We start from the raw sequence: 27,581 nt of genomic DNA, 5'->3' as shown, positions 1-27,581 counted from the left end.
GAGGACCAATAATAAGAAAAGTAGGAAGAGAATCAGGAGAAACGCTGTCAAGGAATTAGAGACTCAGGAAGTTGTGAGTGGTTAAAAGTCACATACTACCAAAAAAGTTAAGTAAAATGAAGATCTGAAAAGTGTGCACTAGATCTAGTAGTAAAGTTGGAATTAATCATCTTGAGAACTACTTTAGCAGAAAGAGTGAAAAGGAGATGATAAAATGGAAACCATGAATGTATGTCCTGGTTTGATCAAGAAAAGAGTGTGTAGTAGTCAAGAGGGAAACAGAGCCATAGGGATTTTACATTTTTAAATTTCAGAATAGAAGATACTTTAGTATGTTACAGGTTGCAGGGGAGGAGCTAGAATGAGAGGTTGAAGAGGCAGGCAATAATTGATAGACAAAATGATAGGTAGGGTATAGGTTATAAGCAAAGACGGAGAAATACTGACCTTGATCAGGATCTTTCATTTTCTGAGACTTGGACAGAATTGGTTAGGATGGGCACAGATAAAATGTTGTAAGTGAGGGAAGAAGTAATGTATCAAACAGGATAGGGCTTCCCAACCTTCTTTTGATAGCATGGCGTACATAGAAAACCATCATAGTTGTGATAAATGGTTAAAGCTGTCTGTAGCTGGAAGTGATGGACCTCAAGATTTATAACTCTAGATTTGGGTGTACTCAGATACAAGTAACATTGATAGCACCTTAATACTATCAATTGATAGTATTGATAGTAGCTTAATCAATACAGATATTTAAATATCTCACTTAATTAGAAGTCTGGAGTCAGGCAGTTCCTGGGTTTGTATAGTGGATCTAGAGTGTCATCATGAACACAGGGCCTTTCCTTCTCTCTCTCCCACTGTCGTGTTGGTTGGTTTTGGTTCTTAGGTTTGCTGCCTTATGCTCGTACCTTACATCCATATCAGCATCCAAAGCAAGGAAGAGAGAGTAGAGGCAAAAGACAGTCTTTCTTCTATATAAAAAGGAGGGAACACTTTCCCCCAAATCCTTCCGATCTTCCTCTCCAGCAGACAAATTTTATTGCGTTGGCCAGAAGTGGGTCACATTGCCAGACAGTAACGCCGGGAAGTGAAGGGAAGCATCTGGTGTTCCCATTCTGAGGTGGGAGACAGGCAAGAAGAGGAGGCAGGAGGTCAGGAAGAAAGGGCTGTTCAAGCCAAGGCCGCCCTCCTTCCTATTCCTCTTTAGGAACATCTGAGCATTTGTCGCCTATTATGTCACCTTGGAGGCATCATCACTTTGGTAAAAGAAGCTAGCTTAGGTGTTCTCGTATTTTTATTATTCGTGTTGCTTGCCTTAAATGCTTGGCATCATCATCTCCATCAGTAAACTTAAGGTTTAACAGATACAGCTCTTGCTAAGTTGCTTCAGTCGTGTCCAACTCTGTGCAACCTCATAGACAGCAGCCCGCCAGGCTCCCCCATCCCTGGGATTCTCCAGGCAAGAACACTGGAGTGGGTTGCCATTTCCTTCTCCAATGCATGAAAGAGAAAAGTGAAAGGGAAGTCGCTCAGTCATGTCCGACTCCTAGCGACCCCGTGGACTGCAGCCTACCAGGCTCCTCCGTCCATGGGATTCTCCAGGCAAGAGTACTGGAGTGGGCTGCCATTGCCTTCTCCGATACAGCTCTTAGTGACTCTCAATTTTAGAAGTTATTTTTTTTTTAATCTATGTTTTGTTTTGACACCTTGAAGTACTGAATGGCATTTTTGAGGGAAAGTGGATCACAAGTTTGTTTAGAAATCACTGACCCATTAATTTACTAAATTCTTACCAAAATGTTTATGCCCTTCCAATGGAACATAATTGGTATAAGCAAAGTCTATATGGGGAAAAAAGTAAAAACAGAAAACCTACTTTGAGATATTAACATGTTTGAGGATAAATTCCATCTCTCAGAAAATGTTTAATTAAGTCATGGGAATAAAGGAATGTTTCATTTAATTAGAAAACAAAGATGTAAAATATGAATTAGAAATGTGAAGCATATTTTTATTAAAGCATACTATGTTTTAATTTTCCTTCTAGATTATGGTATATTTATAATTAGGAATCAATCTCCTCACATTTATCATGTGCCAGAGAAAGCTGAAAGAAAACACCTCTTTATTAGAATATAAGATTAATGATTTTATGTTAAATGTTTTATTGCATTATTGGATTTTTATCTGTTAAGTTTAGTAGTGTAAAGCAATTATACTCCAATCAAAAAAAGAAACCTTAACTTTTTTTAAAATTATTAGACAGTCTGTGTTAATGCTGTGCTGGAGAAGATAATGAAAATTTCCCAAGAAGAAGAATCCATAAGGCAAAACAGAGAGGAGAGTGAAAATTTTAGAAATGCCTTTTCGGAGCCTGTGCTTTCTGAGCCTCTGTTTCCTGAAGGTGAAATCAAAGCAAAACCTTACAGGTCATTACCAGAGAAGCCAGACAGTATTTCAGATCGCCCCCAACTTCCTGCTAATAAGTTGAGTAATAAGATTCAGGTTTTACATTCTGTGTTTGACCAATCAACTGAAATGAATGAATGAACAAATCTGAACTTAAATTTTATCACTGACCAGAGCTTAAACGTTATCTAATGACATAACTAGGAAACTAGTTTTTATGTTCTGACTGCTCTGCTTTGGAAAAAAATTGGGGGCGGGGGAGGGACTATTGCTAAAATGTCATTCTCAAGTATTTATATGGTAGAGAAAATAAAATGAATCAATGTTGACTATGTGATTATTTTTTTAATGAACAAGAAAATGTACTCTTTGGTGAGTTAGACTATGCGATGGTTTATAATATGGACATGTTTATAATACATTTATGTTTGTATTAAAGACTTGTTTAGAGTATCTTTCCAATTATTTATCTGGGAGGGAAAAAAACCCTATTATAATGCTACATTATCTTTTTCAGAGATAATAAAAGGATATATATTTTCTATCTAAAGGCTGCATAGTTTGAGTTTCCCTATTATCAGTTGTTTTAAAACTCATCTATAAAGTTGTGAAGAACTTGAAATTCATAGATGTAAGTTTATATTGTTTACAAATCTGGTGAGATGTCGTCTGTATATGAGAATGGGACGTGACATGACATTTTTATTTCCCCATCTAGAGGAACAAATTAAAAACCAGAAACCAAGTCCGTATTACTCATTGTTGCCACTGGATCCTCAGGAAAAAAATGCTTCTGTGATTGGTCCCACAAACCAGGGTCATGGTTTTTGCCTGCTGGAGGTACTTTGGTTTCTTCCATGCATTTTAAATTCTGGACATGTGTTAAGTCATTGGAGGATCAGCGCCTGATATAATAGACTGGGATGTACCCATTCCAGAGATGGTACATTTTTTGTACCTGGTGGGTAACTGCTGCTGTAAATAGTATTTATAAAACACCCAGGCCTGGCTCATTAGTTGTCTAATGAAAGCAAGTGTTGGAATATGGGTAGCATGCAGCAATATATCAGAAAAAATATAATATATAGCAAAAGGCTCTGTAAGCACAGCCTTAATGATACCTATTTTTTTTTTCAGGATACAAATACTTTTAATGATACCTATTTTATTCACTTATTATTTTTACAATAGCCAAGAGAAAGGATCCAAGTGGACCCCTTAGAATACTCAGCCTTAATTTAGCCCTGTGTCACTAAGAAGACTACTGCGGTTTGAGACTAAGTTCCAACGTTGACAAAAAGCTTTTCTCACTCTGAATTCATAATCTGTTCCTCATAGTTCTTTCTGGTCCCACTTATCCTTATATTCTACCATGTGCTGCTGAGTTTTAGAGGATCAGTACCCAGGGATTTATAGTACAGCGTGGGCATGAGGCAACCAGAAAAGTGATGGTCATAAATAACTGGCATGGAAAAAGCAGGGTGAACTAACTTACCACCTGCCTATGAACTCAGAAGAAAAGACTCTGAGGAGCAACACCCTATATCTCTCCTCTCTGTGACATTTATATGACACTTGGTTGTACATGTATGTGCAAAATTCAATACAAGTAAAAATTTTTTAAAAAAATGTTATTTAGGAATTTCATTTGGCATTCAGAGCCCTTTGGCTCGCTGAACAGATTTCACATCTCTCATGGCTAACAGCAACTGGCTCTTCCTTACTTTGAAACCCGAGAGAAACTGAGCTAAAGTTTACTTGGTTTCGATGTCAGGCAAGTTGTTTCCTATTTTTAAATTCAGCATGTACACTGACCCCATTTTGGGAAGTATTTTTCAAGTGTAAAAGGTCTGCTATATATTTGGAAAAACTGAATAGTTAAAACTTAAATATTTCAACGTGTTTAAATTTTACCTTAAAAATTATAATAATCAATAATGAATGCATGCAAAAATGAAACAAGAAGAAGAAAAAAAAATGAAACAAGAATAGAAGAATGCTGATAACTGTTGAAGGTGGGTGCTGGGAGTTTATTATTCTTTTCACTTTCTATACATTAAAATTTTTCCATGATAAAGTCTACTATATCAAGTAGGGATTTTCCCCCTAAATTTTTCTTAGTAGATCTAATTTTTTTTAAACCTTTTCTTCACTCTGGTTACTCCAAATTATTTTTATCCTTCTTTAAATGCACATTTCAAACCTGTAACCTTGAGGTTCCAATCAATCCAGAGGATTGGCTGAGACGTTTTCTATAGATCCCGATGATGATCCTTACATCATACTAAGTACATGTGCTTTTGAACCTTTCATAAATATGACTGTTAAAGATGATAAATGTGCTTGTGTTGGAAAAAGTTAGTCATCTTTGGTACTTAGCAAGGTTATTCTGAAAATACTTTCAAAACATACACAACATTTTTCATTGCCATGTAATTTTATCAGAGGGAACTCGGAATTACTTTGTAGATTCCAGTGGCATAAAAGTCAGAGTCACACTTAAAAGGCTCATTAGAAAGAGTCACATAAATATTCCCATTGTCCACTGTCACTGTGTGAATCCTTTGCTTTATTCCTTTGGAGCACCACATGGGTTTTGCTGATGGGTCTTTAGGATTTATAGACTGATACAGTCCTTCTCCTGTTGCCAAAGTAATTTTGTACTTATGCCAGGGGCAAACTATACATGCTCGTCCATCAAATTCCTGGGGAAAGAAGTAATTGATTTTATAATATGACATTTCCAATGCTGACGATAAATCTCAGACTCAGAACAGAATTTACTGCAGAAGAACCAGGCTGCAAAACAGGCTTCTCTTTTTTCCTCCCATTTGCAAATTATTCAGCATAAGGCAGAACCTAATCTTAGCAGTTCATCAAGTTCGTCTGCAGTTGATAAGAAACCCAGTGTGTTAGAGCTCTATCAGCAGATAACCAGCCCAGGCACTACCCCATGTGACCCCAGTATGCAGTTATCTGTTAGATATTAATGTCACTTCCGTGACAGAAATGGGTCAAGGGCTTCAAGTGCTTCTAAGCGAATCTTCACAAGCTGGTGGAAAAATGGTAAGCCTCAGATGTAATTTCAAGAGAGGTTACTAAAGGCATAAGTACATATGTTAACTAAAGAGCAATTTATGATCCAAAGTAGTTCATTTCAAACTTTTAGCTGTCCTAAAGCAGTGCTTCGAAAATTTTAAAGGACATGGGAACCACCCAGATCTTGTTTAAGTGGAGCTCTTGTTTAAGTTCAGTAGTCCTAGAACAGGCTGCAATATTTGCATTTCCAAGACACTCCCAGGTGTCACCAATGTCGTTGGTCTGTGAACCCCACTTTGAGCAGCAAGGTTTTGTAGCTCTCACGATGGTCTGAAACTGAGGGAAATTCTTCCACTCTATCATCCAGATGCTGACATTTTTATCTCCACACGAGAAGTGCAGAAATGCTGTTCCGTACCACCTCCCCTGCCAGAACTGTCAGCAAACATTTTCATAATTCATAAGTTCATATTCATAATTTAAGCACAGATCTTTTAACATGAGGACAGGTGTGGAAGTAGGTAGGTATGAGTTGTATAGAGAGTGGAACACTAAATTTAAGTATGTACTTTGTGCCAGTCAGAGACATAGAGACAGGGAAGGGAGAGAGAGATCAGTTTCATGAGGTAGAAAAGAAGAAATCAGGCAGCTAGTTTGGGAAGGGAAGGAAGTAAAACAGTGCCCCCATTCACCCTCAGTTAAGCCTTCAAAGTGTTCTTTCTTTCTTAAAATATATATATTGATATTTTTATTACATCATAAAAGTAATGTATACACATTGGAAAAATTCAAACTATGTAGAATTATAAAAAGTAAATATTATTTTTTTTAAATGGGACCTCTTTAGACCTATTATTCTTTGACTTGCTTTTCTCCACTCAAAAATTCACTGTTGACATTCATGCCTCATTAACTTACTAGCTGTATACTATTCCACAGGCTTCCCTGGTAGCTCAGATGGTAAAAAATCTGCCTACAGTGTGGGAGACCCTGGTTCAATCCTTGGGTCAGGAAGATCCCCTAGAGGAGGGCATAGTAACCCACTCCAGTAATTCTTGCCTGGAGAATCCCCATGGACAGAGGAGCCTGGTGGGCTACAGCCCGTGGGCTCACAAACAGTTGGACACGACTGAGCGACTAAGCACCGCACAGCATACTATTCCACAGCATGGCGAGTCCTAATTTAAACTGTTTCCTCTTGTTACAACATTTACATTTCCTTCAATTTTTCATTACAATGAATAATACCACAATGAATTTCTTAAGTATGTACTTACCAAATGTTTAAGTGTACATATATATACACTTATGCACATATGTAAGTGTATATATATACTTTTGTACAATAATATGCAGGGTAGATCTTTCAAAGTATATTTGCTAGGTCAGAAAACATGTATATTTCTCATCTTTACCTGTAAAATGGTTTTCTTTATATTGTTAGTGTTGTGAATTCCTAGGAATATTGGTAATTATACTCAAAGCATGAAAATATAGTTCAAACCCAAATATAAATTATTTGTGAATAGAGACAGTAAATATAGTAGGAATATAAATAGGAAACATCTGAATTTGCTGAAAACAGATTTACTTTTACATACCTCTATTTCTCCCAAATGTAAAGGTCCTCCTGAGTCTGCAAAGAAATTGAACATATATCTAAAAAACTGAAATTTTAATAGTTTTCTGGACAGTAAATAAATACAGGGTTTACAAATGAAAAATAAAATCTTACGGTAACAGCGAATATCCATAGCATGAAATTCTCCTTTGTGGTAGAAAATGACCACTTCTCTGTCATGGACAACAGCTGTTATTCTTTCAGATCTTTTAATGTCTTCTTCTCTACCCACATAGACAGAAGCATATTGCTCCTTCATTTCAGGATCTTGTTCAGAGGCATCAGGATCCATGCTAGTAGAACAACAAAACCACAAACAAAAAAAAGAAAGAAAAAAATTGCAAGTGGTCTTCTCTAGTTTCATTACACTTAACTCACAGAGATAATCATAAGAGAAGTTTGATTTCCCTGAAACTGATGCAGGCACTTTTAAAAATACGGGATTATAGTCAGTCATGATTGTAAGTTAGAACTCTTAAAGCTTGCCAAAATTAGGGAGGACTGACCACTTTGAGGCTGGAGTTGTATTTGATTCACTTCATTGCCTAAGGTAGATATTTCAGAACTCCTGACAGATACTAAAGTCTCATTGTCCTTTTATTCCCTCTCAAATTCAATGCTAAACAACACCTGCATATTATCAGTGTTGTTTTTAGCTTTTGTTGAAGGTAGGATTCTTCAGCAAGGGCCTAACAGAAGCATAAGAGATTAAGAAAAGGTGGCAAGAATACAAAAGAACTGTACAAAAAAGCTCTTAATGACCCCGATAACCACAATGACGTGGTCACTCCCCTAGAGCCAGACATCCTGAACCACTAGTGAAGTCAAGGGGGCCTTAGGAAGCATTACTACGAACAAAGCTAGTGGAGGTGACAGAATTCCAGCTAAGCTACTTCAAATTTTAAACCATAATGCTGTTAAAGTGCTGCACTCAATATGCCAGCAAATTTGGAAAACTCAGCAGTGGCCACAGAACTGAAAAAGGTCAGTTTTCACTCTAATCCCAAAGAAAAGCAGTGCCAAAGAATGTTCAAATTACCATACAATGACACTCATTTCCACGCCAGCAAGATTTTGGTCAAAATCCTTCAAGCTAGGCTTTAGCAGTACATGAACTGAGAACTTCCAGATGTACAAGCTGGATTTAGAAAAGGCAGAGGAACCAGAGATCGAAAGCTAGGGAATCCCCAAAAAAACATCTACTTCTGCTTCATTGACTATGCTAAAGCCTTTGATTGTGTGGATCACAACAAACTGTGGAATACTCTCAAAGAGATGGGAATACCAGACCACCTGACCTGCCTCCTAAGGAACCTATATGCAGGAAAAGAAGCAACAGTTAGAACCAGGCATGGAACAATGGACTGGTTACAAATTGGGAAAGGAGTACGTCAAGGCTGTATATTGTCACCCTGCTTATTTAACTTATATGCAGAGTACATCATGTGAAATGCCGGGGTGGATGAAGCACAAGCTGGAATCAAGATTACAGGGAGAAATAACAATAACCTCAGATATGCAGATGATACCACTTTAATGGCAGAAGGAGGAACTAAAGAGCTTCTTGGTGAAGGTGAAAGAGGAGAGTGAAAAAGCTGGCTTAAAACTCAACATTCAAAAAACTAAGAACGTGGTATCTGGTCCTATCACTTCATGGCAAATAGATGGGGAAAATGTGGAAACAGTGTCAGATTTCATTTTCTTGGGCTCCAAAATCACTGTAGATGATGACTGCAACCACGAAATGAAAAGACACTTGCTCCCTGGAAGAAAAGCTATGTCAAGCCTAGACAGTGTTTTAAAGCAGAGACATTACTTTGCTAACAAAGGTCCATATAGTCAAAGCTATGGTTTTTCCATAAGTCTTGTATGGATGTGAGAGTTGGACCATAAAGAAGTCTGAGCACCGAAGAATTGATGCTTTCGAACTGTGGTGCTGGAGAAGTCTCTTGAGAGTCCCTTGGACAGCAAGGAGATCAAACAGTTAATCCTAAAGGAAATCAACCCTGAATATTCACTGGAAGGACAGATGCTGAAGCTGAAGTGCCAATACTTTGGCCACTTGATGTGAAGAGTTGACTCACTGGTAAAGACCCTGATGCTGGGAAAATTGAGGGCAAAAAGGAGAAGGGGGTGACAGAGGATGAAATGGTTGGATGTTATCACAGACTCAATGGACATGAGTTTGCACAAACTCCGAGAGATAGTGGTAGACACAGGAGCCTGGCGTGCCTGGTCACAGAGTCGGACACGACTTAACGAATGAACAACAGGATTCTTCAACAGTCTGAATAGTCTTGAACTTCTTGGTTAAAAGGTGGCTAAGTTGGTTTTGCCTGGTGTAGACAGCCAGCTCATACAGATCAACCAGATAACCATATTCTAGTAGAACAGAGAAGTGTGAATGGATGCCTTTAATTTTCTTAATTCACATAGAAAATGTCATTACTTTCTTCTGTCTTACTTGGGCATGCAAAATGGTGACTTTCTCTTCAATTTATAGAAGTGTATAAATTTTAGAGAATCTGTAAGGTATTCTAAATATTTTTTTTTTCTTAGCACAGATATTCAGTCTATTTCTTTGAAAGCAATCCTTCCAAAGGGACCTTCTGTATACTTCAAGAACATAGCCATGGTCTATTAATTTCATTTGAGAAAGAAACATCCAAGATATATCATTGTCAGGGGTTTCAGGCCCCATGTAGAGGATTTTCCTGAGGGCCTCCCTTATGTTGGTATTTTTATTTTTTCCATGATAGTTTCTAAGTAAAACTATATATCCTGTTTTGCCAAGAATTTCTATATTTGTTTCCTTTATCTCCTAATAATTAGAGCAACGGTTAACAATGCAAACTTCAGGGTACAAATATGACATCTCTGTAATCTCCTAAACTTGATTAGTGTAGTGCTTTCCTTTATACATTGAATTCAAAGTTCCTGCCTCTCCCCAGTAAGAAACTTGAGTGAGGCACAAACTCAATTTGGGCTGAGGAACTGTAATGAAGGAGCTACAGAAAAGAAAGAAAGAAGGATGTGCTAAGTCGCTTCAGTCATTTCCGACTCTTTGTGACCCCATAGACCGCAGGCCACCAGGCTCCTCCGTCCGTGGGATTCTCAGGGCAAAAATACTGGAGTGGGCTGCCATTTACCTCCCAGGTTTTAGGTTTGTGCAGCTATGTGGTTTGTGATTGTGACTGGGCAGACTGAGAAAGGAATATTTTGAAAGAAAGGAAAAATCAGGAACTAGTTACATTTTGTACAGAATGAGTCTGAGGTACTCAAGAAATATCAAGTCAAAAGTCAGATATATGAGACTAGAATTGAGACTCACTACAGAGATAAATTTGGAAGTTTTCAAACTACAGAATTCAACAGAATCACTTGGAGTGGGAGTGTCAATAGGGAATGAGGTCTAATACAATTTCTGAAGAACATCCAAAATTTAGATTCTCTGGATTAGCCATGCTTGACCAGAGGCTGGATTGCAACATTTCTAAACAAGTATCTGGTTTTACTTGATTTTGGCAGGTGCCCAAAGTATACAAACTACTCAAATGTTAACATTTACCTCCACACTGCTGCATGTGCAGTCATTATCACATTTTGTGACAGAAGAGACAGAAGGGCAATAATGATAAGAAAAATGGGGACAGACAGATGAATTGAAAAGGAGGGGAATAGGGTGAAGAAAAAGAAAAATATGGAATATGAAACACACATATAACTAACAAAGGATTGATTCAGAAAACATGAAGCATTCCTATAAACAAGAAAGAAATGCCAAATAACCATTAGAAAAATGGGCAAAAGACACAAACAAACATTTCAACATTTCACAGGTGCGGAAATCTGAATAGCCAGAAATCACATGTAAAGATGCTCAACCTAATTAGTAGGAAAATGTAAAAGAAATATAAAGCAAAGTCAAAATAGGATACTATTTTCCATCCACTAGACTTGCAAAAAATAACAAGTATTGGCAAGGATATGGAGCAACTGTTAGTGATGACATCAATTAGAGTTACAACAATCTAGCATCATCTAGCAAAGCTGAACACATTCATGACCCAATAGTCCCACTTCAGATATATTCCATAGAAGTGTGCACAGGTACACCAGGAAAAGTGCACAAGAATGGTTATAACAGCAAAAGATAGGAAACAAGTCAAATCTATCAACAGTAGACTGGATGATTTTTTATACTCGTTCAATGCAATGCTGTGTAGCAGTGAAAAATGTGTGGCTGTGTCAAGTTGCATTATTCAAAAATGTAACTTTAAACAAAAAAAATTTTAAGAATTCAGAGTATGCTTCTATTTTTATAAAGTGCAAAAAGAGGCAAAAGAAAACAATGTATTATTCATGGATTAATGTATATAGGAAAAATTTCAAGGAAAAGAAAGGGGATAATAAACACAAATTTTCTTAAGTGTTTATCAATGTATTACATTTAGTCTTATATTTAAAATTACTTTTTTTCCCTCAAACTTTAAGTGGTATCCTACTTTCTGTAACAAATGATCCACAATCCAAGAAAAGGGATAAAATGGTACTTTCTGTCCTCAGAGAATGTATATGTAAACAGATCATGAATGGACTATTTGAAATTTTTGTACAGCTTATTTCAAGACTTGCCATAGAGGAAGAAATAAATCTATAGTCCTCTTACTTTTCTTTTTCCAGGCAACAAATAGAAAAGAAATACATGACTCAATCAAGTACCAAAATACATGAGATATGGATTAGCATCAGAAGTTAGTTAAATTCTATCAAACTCCCAAATAAATGAGAACCAAACATTATCCTTTCTCATTTCATATCTTTTCTCCTTTCAAAGTCTCTTAAGAGACTTTGCAGGGTCTTCCCCTCAACCAAGGAAAATTGTAGGGAACTTTGCATGGGATGATAAAAAGTGAGCAGAGAAACCTGGGGCTAAATGATAAACGTTTCAGAGAAATATGATCAGTTTTGCATTTTGCTTAGAAAAGTATTATCTCATCCTTCAAATAATTGTTCCCTCTAAGCATCATAGGCGGTACTATTTATGATATCTGGTGACTATAATTAACACCCATATTATTCTTAATTAAATAATGTGAATATCACAGTCCATTCAGACAGCAATACAAGTCACTGTGTTCACCTTAATTACTGTTACTTTGATGCACTACTCATATACTCCTACACATTTCCTCTGTGTTGAGTCAACTTTAAGATAGTAGACCCTTAAACTAAGAAAATGAAAAATTAAACTGCATTACTCAGTATGGGAGCTAGAAGAAAACTGCTTCAAGAAATGTTGAGCTATTTTGTTCCACAGTTCTCTTCAAGAAATATTTTTTGGACTGTACCTAAAATTAGGTTTCTAACGGTGCTAACACCGCATAAAATTACTAATTAGCTACATGAATCCTCTGTCTCTATTAGATACCTTTCCAGCATAGGGAATCTTTTCAGCATAACTTAAGTTTCTATAAGACAGTGAGGACAAAAGAAACAAGAAATTAAAGGAATTTCTTCTTATTCTTGAGCACAAAAGCACCAAGTTGCTTTTACTGAGTCTGGGGACTTGGCCGACTCTTATCAGAATGCAAAGCTCCAAGGTGACACCTTTCCTTTAGGTTCAGAGACAAGAAATGCCATAACTTTAGATTTTTTTGTCTGGTAGAATAATAATAGATAAAACTAGCTACTGTTCAGTGAGTGCCAACTGCTTGGAATCTGCATATATGAATTCATTAATCCTCAGAAAAAATGCCTATTTTCCAGATGAGGAAACTAAGGGTAAAGGACTTTAACAAAAGCTTGCCCAAACTCACAAAATCGCAGTGAAGATTCAAACCGAGATCTTATGTCTAAACTTTGTGAACACTGATATATAAATCTTACCACTATACCTAAGTAGCATCCATGGACTTATAAAAATAGGTGGCATGCATATAAACTATCTTGAAGGTACAAAACCTTTTAGCAAAGATGTTTGTGTGTATACGCCACATATACATATCCTCAGATGATGGTCCTGAATTTTTTTAAATTTAGGAAAGCCAATGTGCAAGACTTGTGTCAACAAATGTTTAATACGGAATCACTTCAGTTCAGTCACTCAGTCGTGTCTGACTCTGCCACCGCATGGACTGCAGCACACCAGGCCTCCCTGTCCTTCACCAACTCCCGGAGTGTATTCAAACTCATGTCCGTTGAGACGGTGATGCCATCCAACCATCTCATCTTCTGTCGTCCCCTTCTGCTCCCGCCTTCAACTTTTCCCAGCATCAGGGTCTTTTCCAATGAGTCAGTTCTTCACATCGGGTGGCCAAAGTACTGGAGTTTCAGCTTCAGCATCAGTCCTTCCAATGAATATTCAGGACTGATTTCCTATATAAAGAAAGCTTTCTTTATGGTCCAACTCTCACATCCATACACGACTACTGGAAAAACCGTAGCCTTGACTAGACGGACTTTTGTTGGCAAAGTAATGTCTATGCTTTTTAATATGCTGTCTAGGTTGGTCATAGCTTTTCTTCCAAGGAGCAAGTGTCTTTTAATTTCAAGGCAGCAATCACCATCTTCCCTAATAATATAAAAGTTGCACAGCCAGTCCTGGACACCGCAAGTGTCGACTGCGACATTGGAGACCTTAGATTACCAGGTGCACTCACCTGGGTTTGAGCCCCAGCTCTGCGTGACTTGGGAGAAGTTGCCTAATTTCGCTGTGCTGCAGTGTGCCCGGCTATAACGAAGTCTTGCACCAAGGGCGGTGGTGAGGGACAAACGTCTCAGGGTAGTCAAGTGCCATAGGAAACTCTGCAATCACCGTGGCAGTCATCTCGTAAGTATCCCGCCAGCTCTGACAGCCTGTGAGCAAGGACTTCAAGTTGTGTTAAAAAGTTTGAGTCAAGACAGCCTGCAGTTGTCAACACTGAGCTCAAGAAGGGAAGAGACACCCAGAGCATGGCTGTCAAGATGTGGCCGATCCTTCAGCCTGCAGGCTTCAACAGACGGATACCCAAGACGGCTGGGGCTGCGGCAACCCTGGGGCAGGTTTTACGTTAAGAATTAAGTGAAAGTCGCTCAGTCCTGTCCACCTCTTCGGAATTCTCCAGACCAGAATACTGGAGTGGGTAGCCTTTCCCTTCTCCAGGGGATCTTCCCAACCTGGGGATCGAACCCAGGTCTCTCGCACTGCAGGCGGATTCTTTACCAGCTGAGCCACCAAAGAAGCCCAAGAATACTGGAGTGGGTAGCCTTTCCCTTCTCCAGGGGATCTTCCCAACCGGGGGATGGAACTCAGGTCTCCCACATTGAAGGCGGATTCTTTACCAACTGAGCTATCAGGGAAGCCCAATGCAGGAAAGCTTGTTAAAAAACGGCCCAGCTGTTTACCGAAGCAGCTGTTAAAAAGCAGAGACATTACTTTGCCAACAAAGGCCTGTCTAGTCAAAGCTATGGTTTTTCCAGTAGACATGTATGGATGTAAGAGTTGGACTATAAAGAAAGTTGAGTGCCACTGAACTGATGCTTTTGAACTGTGGTGTTGGAAAGACTCTTGAGAGTCCCCTGGACTGCAAGGAGATCCAACCAGTCCATCCTAAAGGAAATCAGTCCTGAATGTTCACGCTGAAACATCAATACTCGGGCCACCTGATGAGAAGAGCTGACTCATTTGAAAAGACACTGATGCTGGGAAAGATTAAAGGCGGGAGGACAAGGGGACGACAGAGGATGAGATGGTTGGATGGCATCACCGACTCCATGGACATGAGTTTGAGCAAGCTCCAGGAGTTGGTGATGGACAGGGAGGCCTGGTGTGCTGCAGTCCATGGGGTTGCAAAGAGTCGTACACGACTGAGCAGAACTGAACTGAATGGAAGCGGCAGGACTGGGGTGCGGCCCACACCTGACCGGTGAACAAGCTCGATGGGTCCGCAGTGCCCGGGCGAAAGCCTGCGCTGGAGGTTAACGGTTAAGAAAAGCATCGTCTAGGTCGGCAGGGCCTCAGCGCTCAGAAGAGCCGCGAAGAAAGGCAGCACTACAACCGCGCGCCCACTCTAGGTCTCCGCCGCCGCCGGAAGCCCGAGACCGGGGTCCCGCCGCCCGGCCGGAAGCGGCGAGTCTAGTGAGCCCCGCCCCGCGCGCGGCCGCCCAACCCCGCGCCGGGAACAGAACTTACCTTCCCCGAGTCCCTGCCCCACCTCCGCGAGACCCGGCCGCAGCGCCCCCGCGTGAGGATACTGAGCCGGCGAGGGCAGCCGGCGGCCGCGTGGCGCTCCGCGTGACGGGGTGGGGCGGGGCGCCACCGCCCACGTGACCCGAGCGCGCCCGTCCCCTGGGCGGCCTCTGGGGCGTAGCCGGCTGCGGACCCCGCCTGACCGCGACCGCCGGCCCACCGTGCTCTGCCGGGGCCTCCGAACTGACCATCTCAGTCGTGTTTTACAGACGTAGGCTCCCCCAGTTCATTTTAAAACGTTTGTTGAGCTCACCACATTTATCTAGATTTTGAACTCACCCAGGGGTCTTCCTTCTAGAAATTTACCTCATAAAAATATTTACTAGAGTTCGTCACGGTGCGTATGATCTATGTATAATGGTGTATATTGAACTCAGGGGTCTTCTAGAAATTTACCTCATAAAAATATTTAGAATTCGTCACGATGCATATAATCAATGTATAATGGTGTTTATTGAACTCACCGGGAGTCTGTCTTCTAGAAATTTACCTCATAAAAATATTTACTAGAGTTCGTCACAGTGCGTATAATCATGTATAACGGTGTTTATTGAACTCACCCGGAGTCTGTCTTCTAGAAATTTACCTTATAAAAATATTTACTAGAGTCGTCACGATGCATATAATCTATGTATAATGGTGTTTATTGAACTCGGGAAATTTACCTCATAACAATATTTAGAATTCGTCACGATGCATATAATCAATGTATAATGGTGTTTATTCAACTCACCTGGAGTCTGTCTCCCAGTAATTCACCTCATAAAAATATTTACTAGAGTTTGTCACGATGCATATAATGTATAATGGTGTTTATTGCCAGAAAAGTGACAATAGCTCAAATGAGCATCAGCTGGGAAGTGGTTAAATACAGTGTAGACCTGTGAAGTACTTTCTAACCACACTCAACAGCACGCTCATGATGTAATGAATGAATTTGTTACAAAGTATGGAATACTGTGTAGTATGCTTTCTTTGGTGTAAGTAAAAGTTATTTCTCTAGATACAAATAATGTAAATATATGCATATAAGCTTAAAAAATTGGGTCTTTAAACTTGGGGGGTAGATGGGTTTCACTCTGATCTTTTGAACTTTGCAGCTTTGTTTTTTTCTATTTATATTTCTGTGAGAAAAAACAAAAAACCCACACACATGCATGTGTTCAAAGTTGGAAGCTAGATGAGTCTGATAGGTTTTTATTTTTTTAACTGGAGGAAAATTGCTTTATAAAAATCAGCCATATTATACATATATCCCGACCTTCTTGAGCATCCGATCCATCCTCACTTCCCACCCATCTAAGTCTTCACAGAGTGTCAAGTCGAGGTCCCACCAGTTAACTCTTTTACACGTGGTAGTGCATATGTCAGTGTACCTTTCTGCTTTTGTCCCAGTCTTTCCTTCCACTGTGTCCATAAGTCCCTTCTGTATACCTGTGTCTCCATTCTTTCCCTGTGAATAGGTTCATCAGTATCATTTTTCTAAATTCCATATGTATTCGTTAATATACTATATTTATTTTTCTCTTTCTGAACTACCTCACTCTGTATGACAGGCTCTAGGTTCATCCCCCTCAATAGAACTGACTCAAATTTGTTCTTTTTTATCGCTAATATTCCATTGTATATGTGTACCACATCTTCTTTATCCATTCATTTGTTGATGGACATCTAGGTTGCTTCCATGTCCTCAGTTCAGCTGCTCAGTTGTGTCTGACTCTGTGACCTCATGGACTGCAGCAGGCCAGGCCTCCCTGTCCATCACCAACTCCTGGAGCTTGCTCAAACTCATGTCCATTGAGTCGGTGATGCCATCCAACCATCTCATCTTCTGTCGTCCCCTTCTCCTGCCTTCATCTTTCCTAGCATCAGTGTCTTTTCAGATGAGTCAGCTCTTCTCATCAGGTGGCCAAAGTATTGGAGTTTCAGCTTCAACATCAGTCCTTCCAATGAACATTCAGGACTGATTTCCTTTAGGATGGACTGGTTGGATCTCCTTGCAGTCCAAGGGACTCTCAAGAGTCTTCTCCAACACCACAGCTCAAAAGCATTGATTCTTCGGTGCTCAATTTTCTTTATAGTCCAACTCGCATATTAATACTGCTGTGACTATTGGGGTACATGTGTGAGTCTGATAGGTTTTTAAAGTTTCCTTGGCTGTCTTCTAATGCAGTGGTTCTTTGGTCACACGTTAGTCACCTGGGGGTCATGATTCTAGACCAATGAAATAAATCTCTAGGGGTCATGGGAGGAGAGGGAATCAACATATTTTTTTCTAAGTTCCTCAGTGATTCCAGTGCAACTTTAGGGTTGAAAGCCACAGTCTGCATTTAACATGCTGACATACTGATCTCAGATCCTAGAGAGGCCCAATGGGTCAGGGGCAGCTGAAACCCCGGGACCTCGTTCATTGACCCCAGTATGCCATATAAATGCCTTTTTTCCCCTTTATAAGCCAAAACATGTAAAAGATTGAGAAGCTCAGAATAATGAATTTGTGTACCTAGCTATTTTTTTAGGGGGCCACACCCTGAAGCACTGGGGAGCTAGTTCCCTGACCAGGGGTCAAATGAGGTCCCCCTGCTTTGGGAATACAAAGTCTTAGCCACTGGACCACTAGGAAGCTTCCTAACCATCTAATTTTGATGAATTGCTTTACCAAAGTGATAATAAAATATATTTGGATTTATTATAATTTGAATTATCTGTTAACTGTCTCAAATTATTTTACCAGCACATGGAGTGTGTTAGCAATACTCAGCTTGTGTCATTGAAGAACTATATAAGAACTTTTAATGAAAAGTTCTTTTTTGCTTTGTTATAATTTGGGCATTAAGGAGCTTCCCAGGTGGCTCTAGTGGTAAAGAACCCACCTGCCAATACAGGAGACGTAAGAACCACGGGTTTGATTCCTGAGTTTGGAAGATCCTCTGGTGAAGGGAATAGCAACCCACTCCAGTACTCTTGCCTGGAGAATTCCATGGACAGAGGAGCCTGGAGGATTACCATCCATGTGGTCAAAAAGAGTTGCACGTGACTGAAGCAGCTTAGCATGCATGCATGCACGCAGTGGCTTTAAAATAAGACATATCTTAGATCCACTAATCTTAAATCTGGTTTTGAATTAATTGAAGACCTCAGCAGATATGTGGTCGGGTTGGGATCACAGCAGATATGTACTCATGGGTACACAAGAAAAGTGAAAGACATGAAAGTTTCTTATACCTTTACCTAAAGTATTAATATGGTTGGTCATGTGAAAATATGAAATGCTTAGAAAACTGTAGTGGGTGGCAGAATAAACTACCTTTCTCAACTTCTGAAACACACACAAAGGTATGTGCCCAGCCTACCTGGCACAGGGCATGAGCTAACAGCAGGAACCCATAAAGCCCATTTGAAAGTCATTATGAAAATGTGCTAGTATCTGAGTTGTGTCTCTTTGTAACCCCACGAACTGCAGCCTGCCAGGCATCTCTGTCCATGGAATTCTCCACGCAAGAATACTGGAGTGGGTAGCTGTTCCCTTCTCCAGGGGATCTTCCCGACCCAGGGATCAAACCTGGGTCTCCTGCATTGCAGGCAGATACTTTACCATCTGAGCCACCAGGGAAGCCCCAGAATCATTACATTCAGAATAAAATTCATGACTTCTACTGTCATTTTCCTTTTCCTTTCCTCACTCCCTCCTTTCCTTCCTTTCTCCTTCTCTCCCGTCCTCTCCCCTTCTTCCCCCTCACCCCCTCCTTTTGTTGCAATAGCACAGTCAGTGTGGGCAACGCTTCCACAAAGTTCTGCCTGAGAGCATCGGAGGGTAGTTTCTACTTCTCTCCTTGGAGACTAATTTTTGTGTCTGTGCCTTCGTCCATTTGTTCTTTCGGCCTTCCCTTTCCTACTAGTGACACCTAGTGGTAGCCCTGGCAAGGAGTTTTGTTCCCAATCACCAAAAACACCTATTCCTCTGTCATCTTGCCCCTCAATATCTTTGTCTATAAATACTTTCAAATGTCCCTTCCCACCTTTGTGAACACTCTGCTCCTTTTTTTTTTTTAATTTATTTATTTGGCTGTGCTGGGTCTTATTTGCAGCACATTGGGTCTTCCATCTTCATTGTGGCATATCAGTTCAGTTCAGTCTCTCAGTCGTGTCTGACTCTTTGCAACCCCATGGACTGCAGCACGCCAGGCCTCCCTGTCCATCACCAACTCCCAGAGTTTACCCAAACTCATGTCCATTGAGTCGGTGATGCCATCCAGCCATCTCATCCTCTGTCGTCCCCTTCTGCTCTCGCCTTCAGTCTTTCCCAGCACTGTGGCATGTAGGATCCTTTTTTTTTTCTCAGTTGGGCCATGCAGACTCTTGGTTGTGGCACATGGGATCCAGTTCCCTGACGGGGGATTGACCTGGTGCCCCCCACCCCACCCCCACACCTTGCATTGGAAACACAGGGTCTTAACCACTGGACCACTGGGGAACTCATCCCCTACTCTGCTCTTAGCATCAAGCTGTTTCTAGGTAAGCTTTTCTGAGACCAAACCTTTCCTTCTGAGAGGTTCAAAAACTGCCTTCAGTACTAAGCCAAAGTTCATCTTGTGAGCCAGTGAAAACCTTTGTATGTTGCTAGTATCACTACAGGAAAGTTTGAAGAGTATCCACCAATCTGGATTTGCTACTTCTTCAAACTAGAAAAGCGGAGAAGGCAATGGCAACCCACTCCAGTACTCTTGCCTGGAAAATCCCATGGACGGAGGAGCCTTGTAAGCTGCAGTCCATGGAGTCGCTAAGAGTCGGACACGACTGAGCGACTTCACTTTCACGCATTGGAGAAGGAAATGGCAACCCACTCCAGTGTTCTTGCCTGATGAATCCCAGGGACGGGGGAGCCTGGTGGGTTGCCGTCTATGGGGTCACACAGAGTCGGACACGACTGAAGTGACTTAGCAGCAGCAGCAGCAACAAACTAGAAAAGGGTAATAACATAGCCTGTATTTGGCCACTGGGATTATGATCATGAGAAAGTGACGATGACTTTGTGTATCATCTGTCTGCTTAAAACTCCAAAATGAAAGTTTACTTTGTGGATGTCTGCATACTATTCCCACCTGGATATTGTGCCAGAAACAGTAGTGTTCCTCAGCCATCCCATCTCCTAGCCTGCATTGCCCAGCCCCGTTTACAGTCAGTTGAGGCTGTGTGGCTCGTTTCGGCCAGTGGGCTGTGGATGAAAATGCAGTGTCACTCCCAGACTGAAGCATAGAAAACCAGGCATGAGACCTCACCAGTTGTGTCTTTTTCTGTAACAACTGAATTTCTAGATGGCGGAGTCTCCATCAGTCACCACCCCCACAAAGTCTGCCGACTTTCATCAAGCCATAAAAGACAAGTAACTTATGTGAGAGGTAAGCTTTTGTTATGTTAAGCCACTGAAATTTTAAGGTTGTTTACAATTGCAACAGCATAGTTTAACCTGATATCCTATATACGGTTGTCTCCAATTTTATATGCTCAAAATTGAAATATTCAAATTCTCCCATAAATCTGTGCTTCCTTTGTCTCCTCCACCTCTGTAAGTGATAACACTGTATATTGACATGCTTAAGGTAGAAACTTAAATACCGTTCTTGAGATCTCCCTTCTCCTCACTTCTCCTGTGCAGAACAGTTAACACATCTGACCTGAGACTACAATCCTTAAAAAGCTCTGTTTCCATATTTGCCCTTGGCTGGTGTCTGGAAACTTGGCTGGTAAACATTCCCTACACTGATGTAAAAATTTCCCTAAGAAATAAAGGTGACTCGCCATGCTTAAACTGTACAGGCAATATGCTTTATGCTAACCATGACCTGGGCTTCCCTGGTAGCTCAGCTGGTGAAGAATCTGCCTGCAATGCAGGAGACCCTGGTTCAAACCCTGGCTTGGGAAGATCCCCTGGAGAATGGATAGGCTATCCACTCCAGTATTCTTGGGCTTCTGTGGTAGGTCAGTCAGTTAAGAATCTGCCTGCAATGCGGGAGACCTGAGTTTGATCCGTGGGTTGGGAAGATCCCCTGGAGAAGGGAATGGCAAGCCACTCCGGTATTTTTGCCTGGGAAATCCCAGGGACAGAGAAGCCTGGAGGGCTGCCAGAGAAGCCTGGAGGGCTGCCGTCCATGGGGTCGCAAAGAGTCTGACATGTGACTTACCATGCAGGTTGGAGTGGCTTAAATGTGCAGCCAAATGGACTTTCTCACAGTCTTCTGGATTTAATTTACATACCCAAACTGCTGCCTTCTGCTTTCAAGGTGCCTCGTTGAGAGGACAGATGAGATTGTACTCTGCAGACATACAGATCTGTAGAAAGGAGGGGGGGGCTGAGCTGAGCATACCAAAAAGGGAGTGAAGGGTGGTGATTTAAAGAAAAAATTAGAAGGTTTCTTGCTCACTTCTAACTTCTGTCTTCCAGGTAGAACACCAAGTCCTGGGCATGAAGCAAATGATATGTAAGCCGGCTGTAAGTGGTGGGTGGAGAAAGGAGTTTGGTCACTGAATATCAGATAGTCTGCCCTGAACCACAAGCAAAACACTGGCCGTAAGTACCAAGCCAGGCTTAGCAAATTTGTGAAGCATCCCATATTTTTTTAAGAGGCTTCCCTGGTGACTCAGACTTTAAAGAAACTGTCTACAATGCAGGAGACCCGGGTTCGATCCCGGGGTCGGTAAGATCCCCTGGAGGAGGGAATGGTAATCCACTCCAGTATTGTTGCCTGGAGAATTTCATGGATAGAGGAGCCTGGTGTGCTACAGTTCATGGGGTCTGAAGAGTTGGGCATGACTGAGTGACTAACACACACATGATAGGCTTAGCAAATATGTACAGAGCTATGTGGGCCCAGCAAAGGTACAACCCAGAGGGCCTTAGGTCATTTGGGCCTCAGAGTGCAGACTGTTGCTCCTTGACTTTGAACCTTGTTCCGAACATATTCATTCTACTGCATTGGGTCTCAGCAAAGGTAGGGAGGCTGCAGAGACCTCAGAAATCCTTACCCAAGATAAGGACTAAATTATAGGAAAGCTGTCTTTTGCTGTGTTGGCTTTTCAGACAACACTGGATAGAATATTGGCTGCAGTTGGAGGCAGTAAAGTTAATGAAACTTAACCTTCAGATCCCCTCACATTTGTGGGCCCTTGCCAAGGTCCTAAGGGACCATGTGTTCACATGGTCATCCTTTGTATCATTTTAATGTAATTTGGAAACATACAAAATTACAGGAAAGTAATACAGGGAACTCCTTCTCCCAACAACCAGTGAGGTTATGTTGCCAATCTGATGCTCCGTCAGCTCCTAGTGCTTTAGTGTGTGTTTCTTCCAAAAGAGGATATTTTTCTACAGAACCACAACACAGCCCTCAAAATCAGGAAGTAAACACTAAATAAAACTACTAACCCTCAAATCTCCTGTCTAACCCTCAAATCTAGTTCAGAATCAAGTTGGCTTTAGTTGTCATGTCTCTTTTTTACATTTTTATTGGAGTGTAGTTGCCTTACAATGTTGTGTTTAGTTGTCCTGTCTCTTTCGCTTCTTTGGGGTAGTTCCTCAGGCTTCCCTTAATGTTCATGACATTGACATTTATCTATGGAATGTCTCTCGGTTGAAGTTTGTCTGGTGTTTCCTCGTGATTAGATTTAGGTTATGCATTTGTGGCAGGAACGTCAGAGAGACCGAGCTCTAAGCCTCTGTAAGGCCACCCATCCACTCCCTTCTCTCTCAGCACAAGTGAGACTCACTCCACCACCATGTTGCTATCTATACCACCCTGAGCCACCAAGCATCACCCTACTCCTCCAGCCAGCCAGCATGTCTCTACACTGTCCTACTTGCTGGCTTTAGGAATAAGCTGTTCAGGAAGGAAAGAGAAGACGGCTAGTGGTCATATGCTTCTGTAAAATGTACAAAAGTAAGATGATTTCACTTCAGTGGGTTGAGGCCATTGTCTCTTTCCCTTCAATCACTCAGGCACTTTAGGGATTTGGCTAAGAGGTGGTTGCGTTGGAAATACATGGGTTTGGTGGGATCTATTTATATGATTTGCACCCAATTCTGTGTATAGCTACGTTTCTGCTGCTTGTCCTAGTTAGAAATGGCTCTCACAGTCCACTGTGATGACTCTTCTCATTGGCTGACGTGGAGGTCACAGGTAGGGTTCTATCAAAATGTGAGTATATGCTATGCTATCTGGCTCAGAAAGCATGGGAGTTCTGGAGGGAAAAAAAAAAAAAAGATTTGAAATGATAGAGCCAGAAACTACTCTAAGGAAAATTCTGTCATCAGCACAGGGTTCTGTTCTCATAGACATAGTACACATGGGATATACTCAATAATACAGCATTTAAACTGTAAATTTTCACCATATACCTCTCTTGATGGGAATTATAGGAAACAGAATTTATCAGAATTCCTATGAGTATACAAACCTGCATTAGCACTACAAACTGTTTTATGCTTCCTGTCAATTAAAAAATGCTTAATGCAAATCAGAACCACAGCGTATTGTCACCTTATACCTGTCAGAATGGCTATCATCAGAAAGTCTACAAGTAACAAATGTTGGTGAAGATGTAGAGAAAAGGGAACCCTTGTGCACTGTTGGTAGAAATACAAACTGGTGCAGCCATTATGGAAAACACCGTAGAAGTTCCTCAAAAAGCTAAAAGTAGAATTACCATATGATCTAGCAGTTCCACCCCAGGTATATATCTGAAGAAAAATGAAAACACTAATTTGAATAGATACATGCATCCCAGTGTTCATAATTGTGTTATCTACAATAGCCAAAACATGGAAGCAACCAGTGTCCCATTGACAGATGAATGGATAAAGAATGGTATACCCCACACACAGTGGTATATTACTTAGTCATAAAAAAAGAATGAAATTCTGTCTAGCAACAACATGGATGAACCTAGAGGGTATTATGTTTAGTGAAATGGCGGAGGAAGACAAATACTATATGTTATCACTTATATGTGGAAGAAAACAATGAATGAATATAACAAAACAGAAACAGGTCCACAGATATAGAGAACAAACTAGCGGTTACTAGTGAAGAGAGGGAAGGGAAGAGAGCCAAGTTAGCAGTAGGGGATTAGGAAGCACAGATAACTATATATAAAATAAATAAGCTACAAGAATAAATTGTACAGCACAGGAAATACAGCCAATATTGTGTAATGATTTTAAATGGAGTATAATGTACAAAAATTTTGAATTACTATTTTGTACACCTGAAGCTAATATAATATTGTAAGTCAACTATACTTCAACTATAACAACTTTTTAAGATTAACTACACTATAAGAAAAATTGAGTTATCTTTTTTTATAGAAAATATCATAAAGCAATGACATACGTGAAGCAATGACTAAAGAATAGGTAGACAGAAAATGTAGGAAAAAAAGTTTTATAGAGATATGTCTGGCAATTGATTAATGAATGATACTGTCATGTTTTAATTTTATATTTTTATGATTATCTGCCAATTCTAAATAAACATTTACTTTCATACCGGATTTTTAATTATTTTGTGTACCCAATTATGATGTGGATCTATCCTTCAGTTCAGTTCAGTCGCTCAGTCGTGTCTGACTCTTTGCAACTCCGTGAACCACAGCACACCAGGCCTCCCTGTCCATCACCAACTCCCAGAGTCCACCCAAACCCATGTCCATTGAGTCGGTAATGCCATCCAACCATCTCATCCTCTGTCGTCCTCTTCTCCTTCTGCCCTCAATCTTTTCCAGCATCAGATCTTTTCAAATGAGTCAGCTCTTCGCATAAGGTGGCCAAGGTATTGGAGTTTCAGCTTCAACATCAGTCCTTCCAATGAACACCCAGGACTGATCTGCTTTAGGATGGACTGATTGGATCTCCTTGCAGTCCAAGGGACTCTCAAGAGTCTTCTCCAACATCACAGTTCAAAAGCATCAATTCTTCGGTGCTCAGCTTTCTTTATAGTCCAACTTTCACATCCATACATGACTACTGGAAAAACCATAGCCTTGACTAGACGGACCTTTGTGGACAAAGTAATGTCTCTGCTTTTTAATATGCTGTCTAGGTTGGTCATAATTTATCTTCCAAGGAGTAAGCATCTTTTAATTTCATGGCTGCAATCACCATCTGCAGTGATTTTGGAGGCCCCAAAAATAAACTCTGACACTGTTTCCCCATCTATTTGCCATGAAGTGATGGGACCAGATGCCATGATCTTAGTTTTCTGAATATTGAGCTCTAAGCCAACTTTTTCACTCTCCACTTTCATCAAGAGGCTCTTTAGTTCTTCTTTGCTTTCTGCCATAAGGGTGGTGTCATCTGCATATCTGAGGTTATTGATATTTCTCCCAGCAATCTTGATTCCAGCTTGTGCTTCCTCCGGCCCAGCATTTCTCATGATGTACTCTGCATATAAGTTAAATAAGCAGGGTGACAATATACAGCCTTGATGTACTCCTTTTCCTATTTGGAACCAGTCTGTTCTATGTCCAGTTCTAACTGTTGCTTCCTGACCTGCATACAGGTTTCTCAAGAGGCAGGTCAGGTGGTCTGGTATTCCCATCTCTTTCAGAATTTTCCACAGTTTGCTGTGATGCACACAGTCAAAGGCTTTGGCATAGTCAAGAAAGCAGAAAGAGATGTTTTTCTGAAACTCTTGCTTTTTTGATGATCCAGCAGATGTTGGCAATTTGATCTCTGGTTCCTCTGCCTTTTCTAAAACCAGCTTGAACATCTGGAAGTTCACAGTTCACGTATTGCTGAAGCCTGGCTTGGAGAATTTGAGCATTACTTTACTAACGTGTGAGATGAGTCCTTAATTGCATTTAATCTACAAGGTAGCTGGCCCTGCACCTGCTGCTGCTGCTAAGTCACTTCGGTTGTGTCCTACTCTGTGCGACCCCATAGACAGAAGCCCACCGGGCTCCCCAGTCCCTGGGATTCTCCAGGCAAGAACACTGGAGTAGGTTGCCGTTTCCTTCTCCAAGGCATGAAAGTGAAAAGTGAAAGTGAAGTCGCTCAGTCGTGTCCGACTCTTATCGACCCCATGGACTGCAGCCTACCAGGCTCCTCCGTCCATGGGATTTTCCAGGCAAGAGCACTGGAGTGGGGTGCCATTGCCTTCTCCGCTTCACCTGCTGAAGACCACCAAAGAGCTTTTAACAAGAAATTGGCTGTGACAGGCATGTGTAAGGTGGCACTGCGTGGGCTGCTCCAGATTCCATTTTGCATTCTGGCTCAGAGAGGGAAACATGAAGGGATTTCTTGGATTCCTGTAGGATGTCACATGCTCAGTCACTCTGCACCAAGCAGAGTCAAGACCTCTGGAGAAAGCCTGCCCAGAAGCAGATTGCTTCGCCAAAGTCATGGAAAACAGCTGCTGAGGCAAAGGACTGAAAACGTATGTTCTAAGAAGCCCCATAACATGATGGAGGCCCTACTCAATCCCATAGGAGGGCTCAGAGTAGAAATGGCCTTGAAGAGATCTTTAATCACTAAGAGAAAGACTGAGGCTTCTACAGTACTTTTTTACATTTGTAAACTTGCAAGAAGGCAGGAGTGAGTCAGTTCCCTCTGTCTCAGATAACTGCATAGATGTATAGATGGATCTTCCTCTCATCTGAGGTTTTTAAACATGATGCCAAGTAAACCTCTAATGCAAAGATTTTCTCCCAATTGAGTTTACCTTCACAGTGGGCCATCTGCATTGGCAAACTGACAGCCAGCCTGGGAAGCTGAGACCAAGATCTTTCCTTCTCTCAGATCCTAAGTCTCTACTGGAAATCTCTGAGGACACCAAGTACTTGATTCTGGGAAAACCATTTTGTTTAGCTATTGTTCTACGGTTGGGAAGTGCTTTGTTTCCTAATTTTGATAGGTATGTGAGGGGCCATGCTGCAATAATATTCTGCTTCCTCTTAACACTTCAAACTCTTTAAAAGAATGAGACTCATCATAATATGGGAACTGAACAGATGGAACCAAAGAGGTCCTAAAGAACTGACTTATTCCAGGGAGGCTGCAGCTGACTCTGCTGAGGGACCTACAGCTCTCCCTGGCTTGGGAACACCCCCAGAAGAGACTACACGGAGTTGACATTCAAGGACGTCTTTAATTTTTTTCAAACAAGGGCAGGGCATTTTGACGTGCACTTTAATTCTTTGGATTTTGTTATCTTTGGGCTTTACCTTGCAAGAGGGTTTCATCTTCATTTTCTCCCAAGATATTGGTTTAGAACACAGATATGG

At 41.0% G+C, this 27,581-nt stretch overlaps 2 protein-coding genes and 1 long non-coding RNA gene across 15 annotated transcripts in view; 2 read left to right on the top strand and 1 right to left on the bottom strand.

Annotated features, from left to right (window-relative positions):
• Positions 1-2,744, top strand: part of SPATA9 (spermatogenesis associated 9) — a 49,907-nt gene extending 47,163 nt beyond the window's left edge. For all 4 annotated transcript variants that reach the window (XM_081498770.1, XM_081498771.1, XM_081498769.1 and 1 more), the window contains one exon: positions 2,269-2,744. In XM_081498770.1, the coding sequence (XP_081354896.1) occupies positions 2,269-2,556 (288 nt within the window). In that variant the 3' untranslated portion in view covers positions 2,557-2,744. The remainder of the gene's footprint in view (positions 1-2,268) is intronic.
• Positions 2,745-4,424: 1,680 nt separating this feature from the next.
• Positions 4,425-15,355, bottom strand: RFESD (Rieske Fe-S domain containing). Of its 7 annotated transcripts, none has more exons than XM_081498779.1 (5): positions 15,249-15,355; positions 13,738-14,758; positions 7,190-7,368; positions 7,056-7,090; positions 4,425-5,120 (listed from the first exon to the last, which is right to left on the bottom strand). In XM_081498779.1, the coding sequence occupies exons 3-5, from the start codon at positions 7,365-7,367 to the stop codon at positions 4,857-4,859; spliced, it is 477 nt and encodes a 158-aa protein (XP_081354905.1). In that variant the 5' UTR covers position 7,368; positions 13,738-14,758; positions 15,249-15,355; the 3' UTR covers positions 4,425-4,856. The 7 variants fall into 7 exon arrangements, with proteins under 7 accessions (XP_081354905.1, XP_081354900.1, XP_081354906.1 ...); XM_081498774.1 differs by having other exon boundaries at positions 4,425-5,889; positions 13,738-13,946; XM_081498780.1 differs by having other exon boundaries at positions 13,738-13,946.
• Positions 15,256-27,581, top strand: part of LOC145509610 (uncharacterized) — a 54,861-nt gene continuing 42,535 nt past the window's right edge. For all 4 annotated transcript variants that reach the window (XR_014056233.1, XR_014056236.1, XR_014056234.1 and 1 more), the window contains exons 1-3: positions 15,256-15,642; positions 20,621-20,704; positions 21,748-21,873. This is a non-coding gene — a long non-coding RNA (uncharacterized LOC145509610). The remainder of the gene's footprint in view (positions 15,643-20,620; positions 20,705-21,747; positions 21,874-27,581) is intronic.

Source organism: Giraffa tippelskirchi, chromosome 6, assembly GCF_054371585.1.
Source record: "Giraffa tippelskirchi isolate mGirTip1 chromosome 6, T2T-mGirTip1v1.2.pri, whole genome shotgun sequence".
Classification (NCBI taxonomy): Eukaryota; Metazoa; Chordata; class Mammalia; order Artiodactyla; family Giraffidae; genus Giraffa; species Giraffa tippelskirchi.
This window is presented reverse-complemented; position numbering and strand designations above follow the sequence as displayed.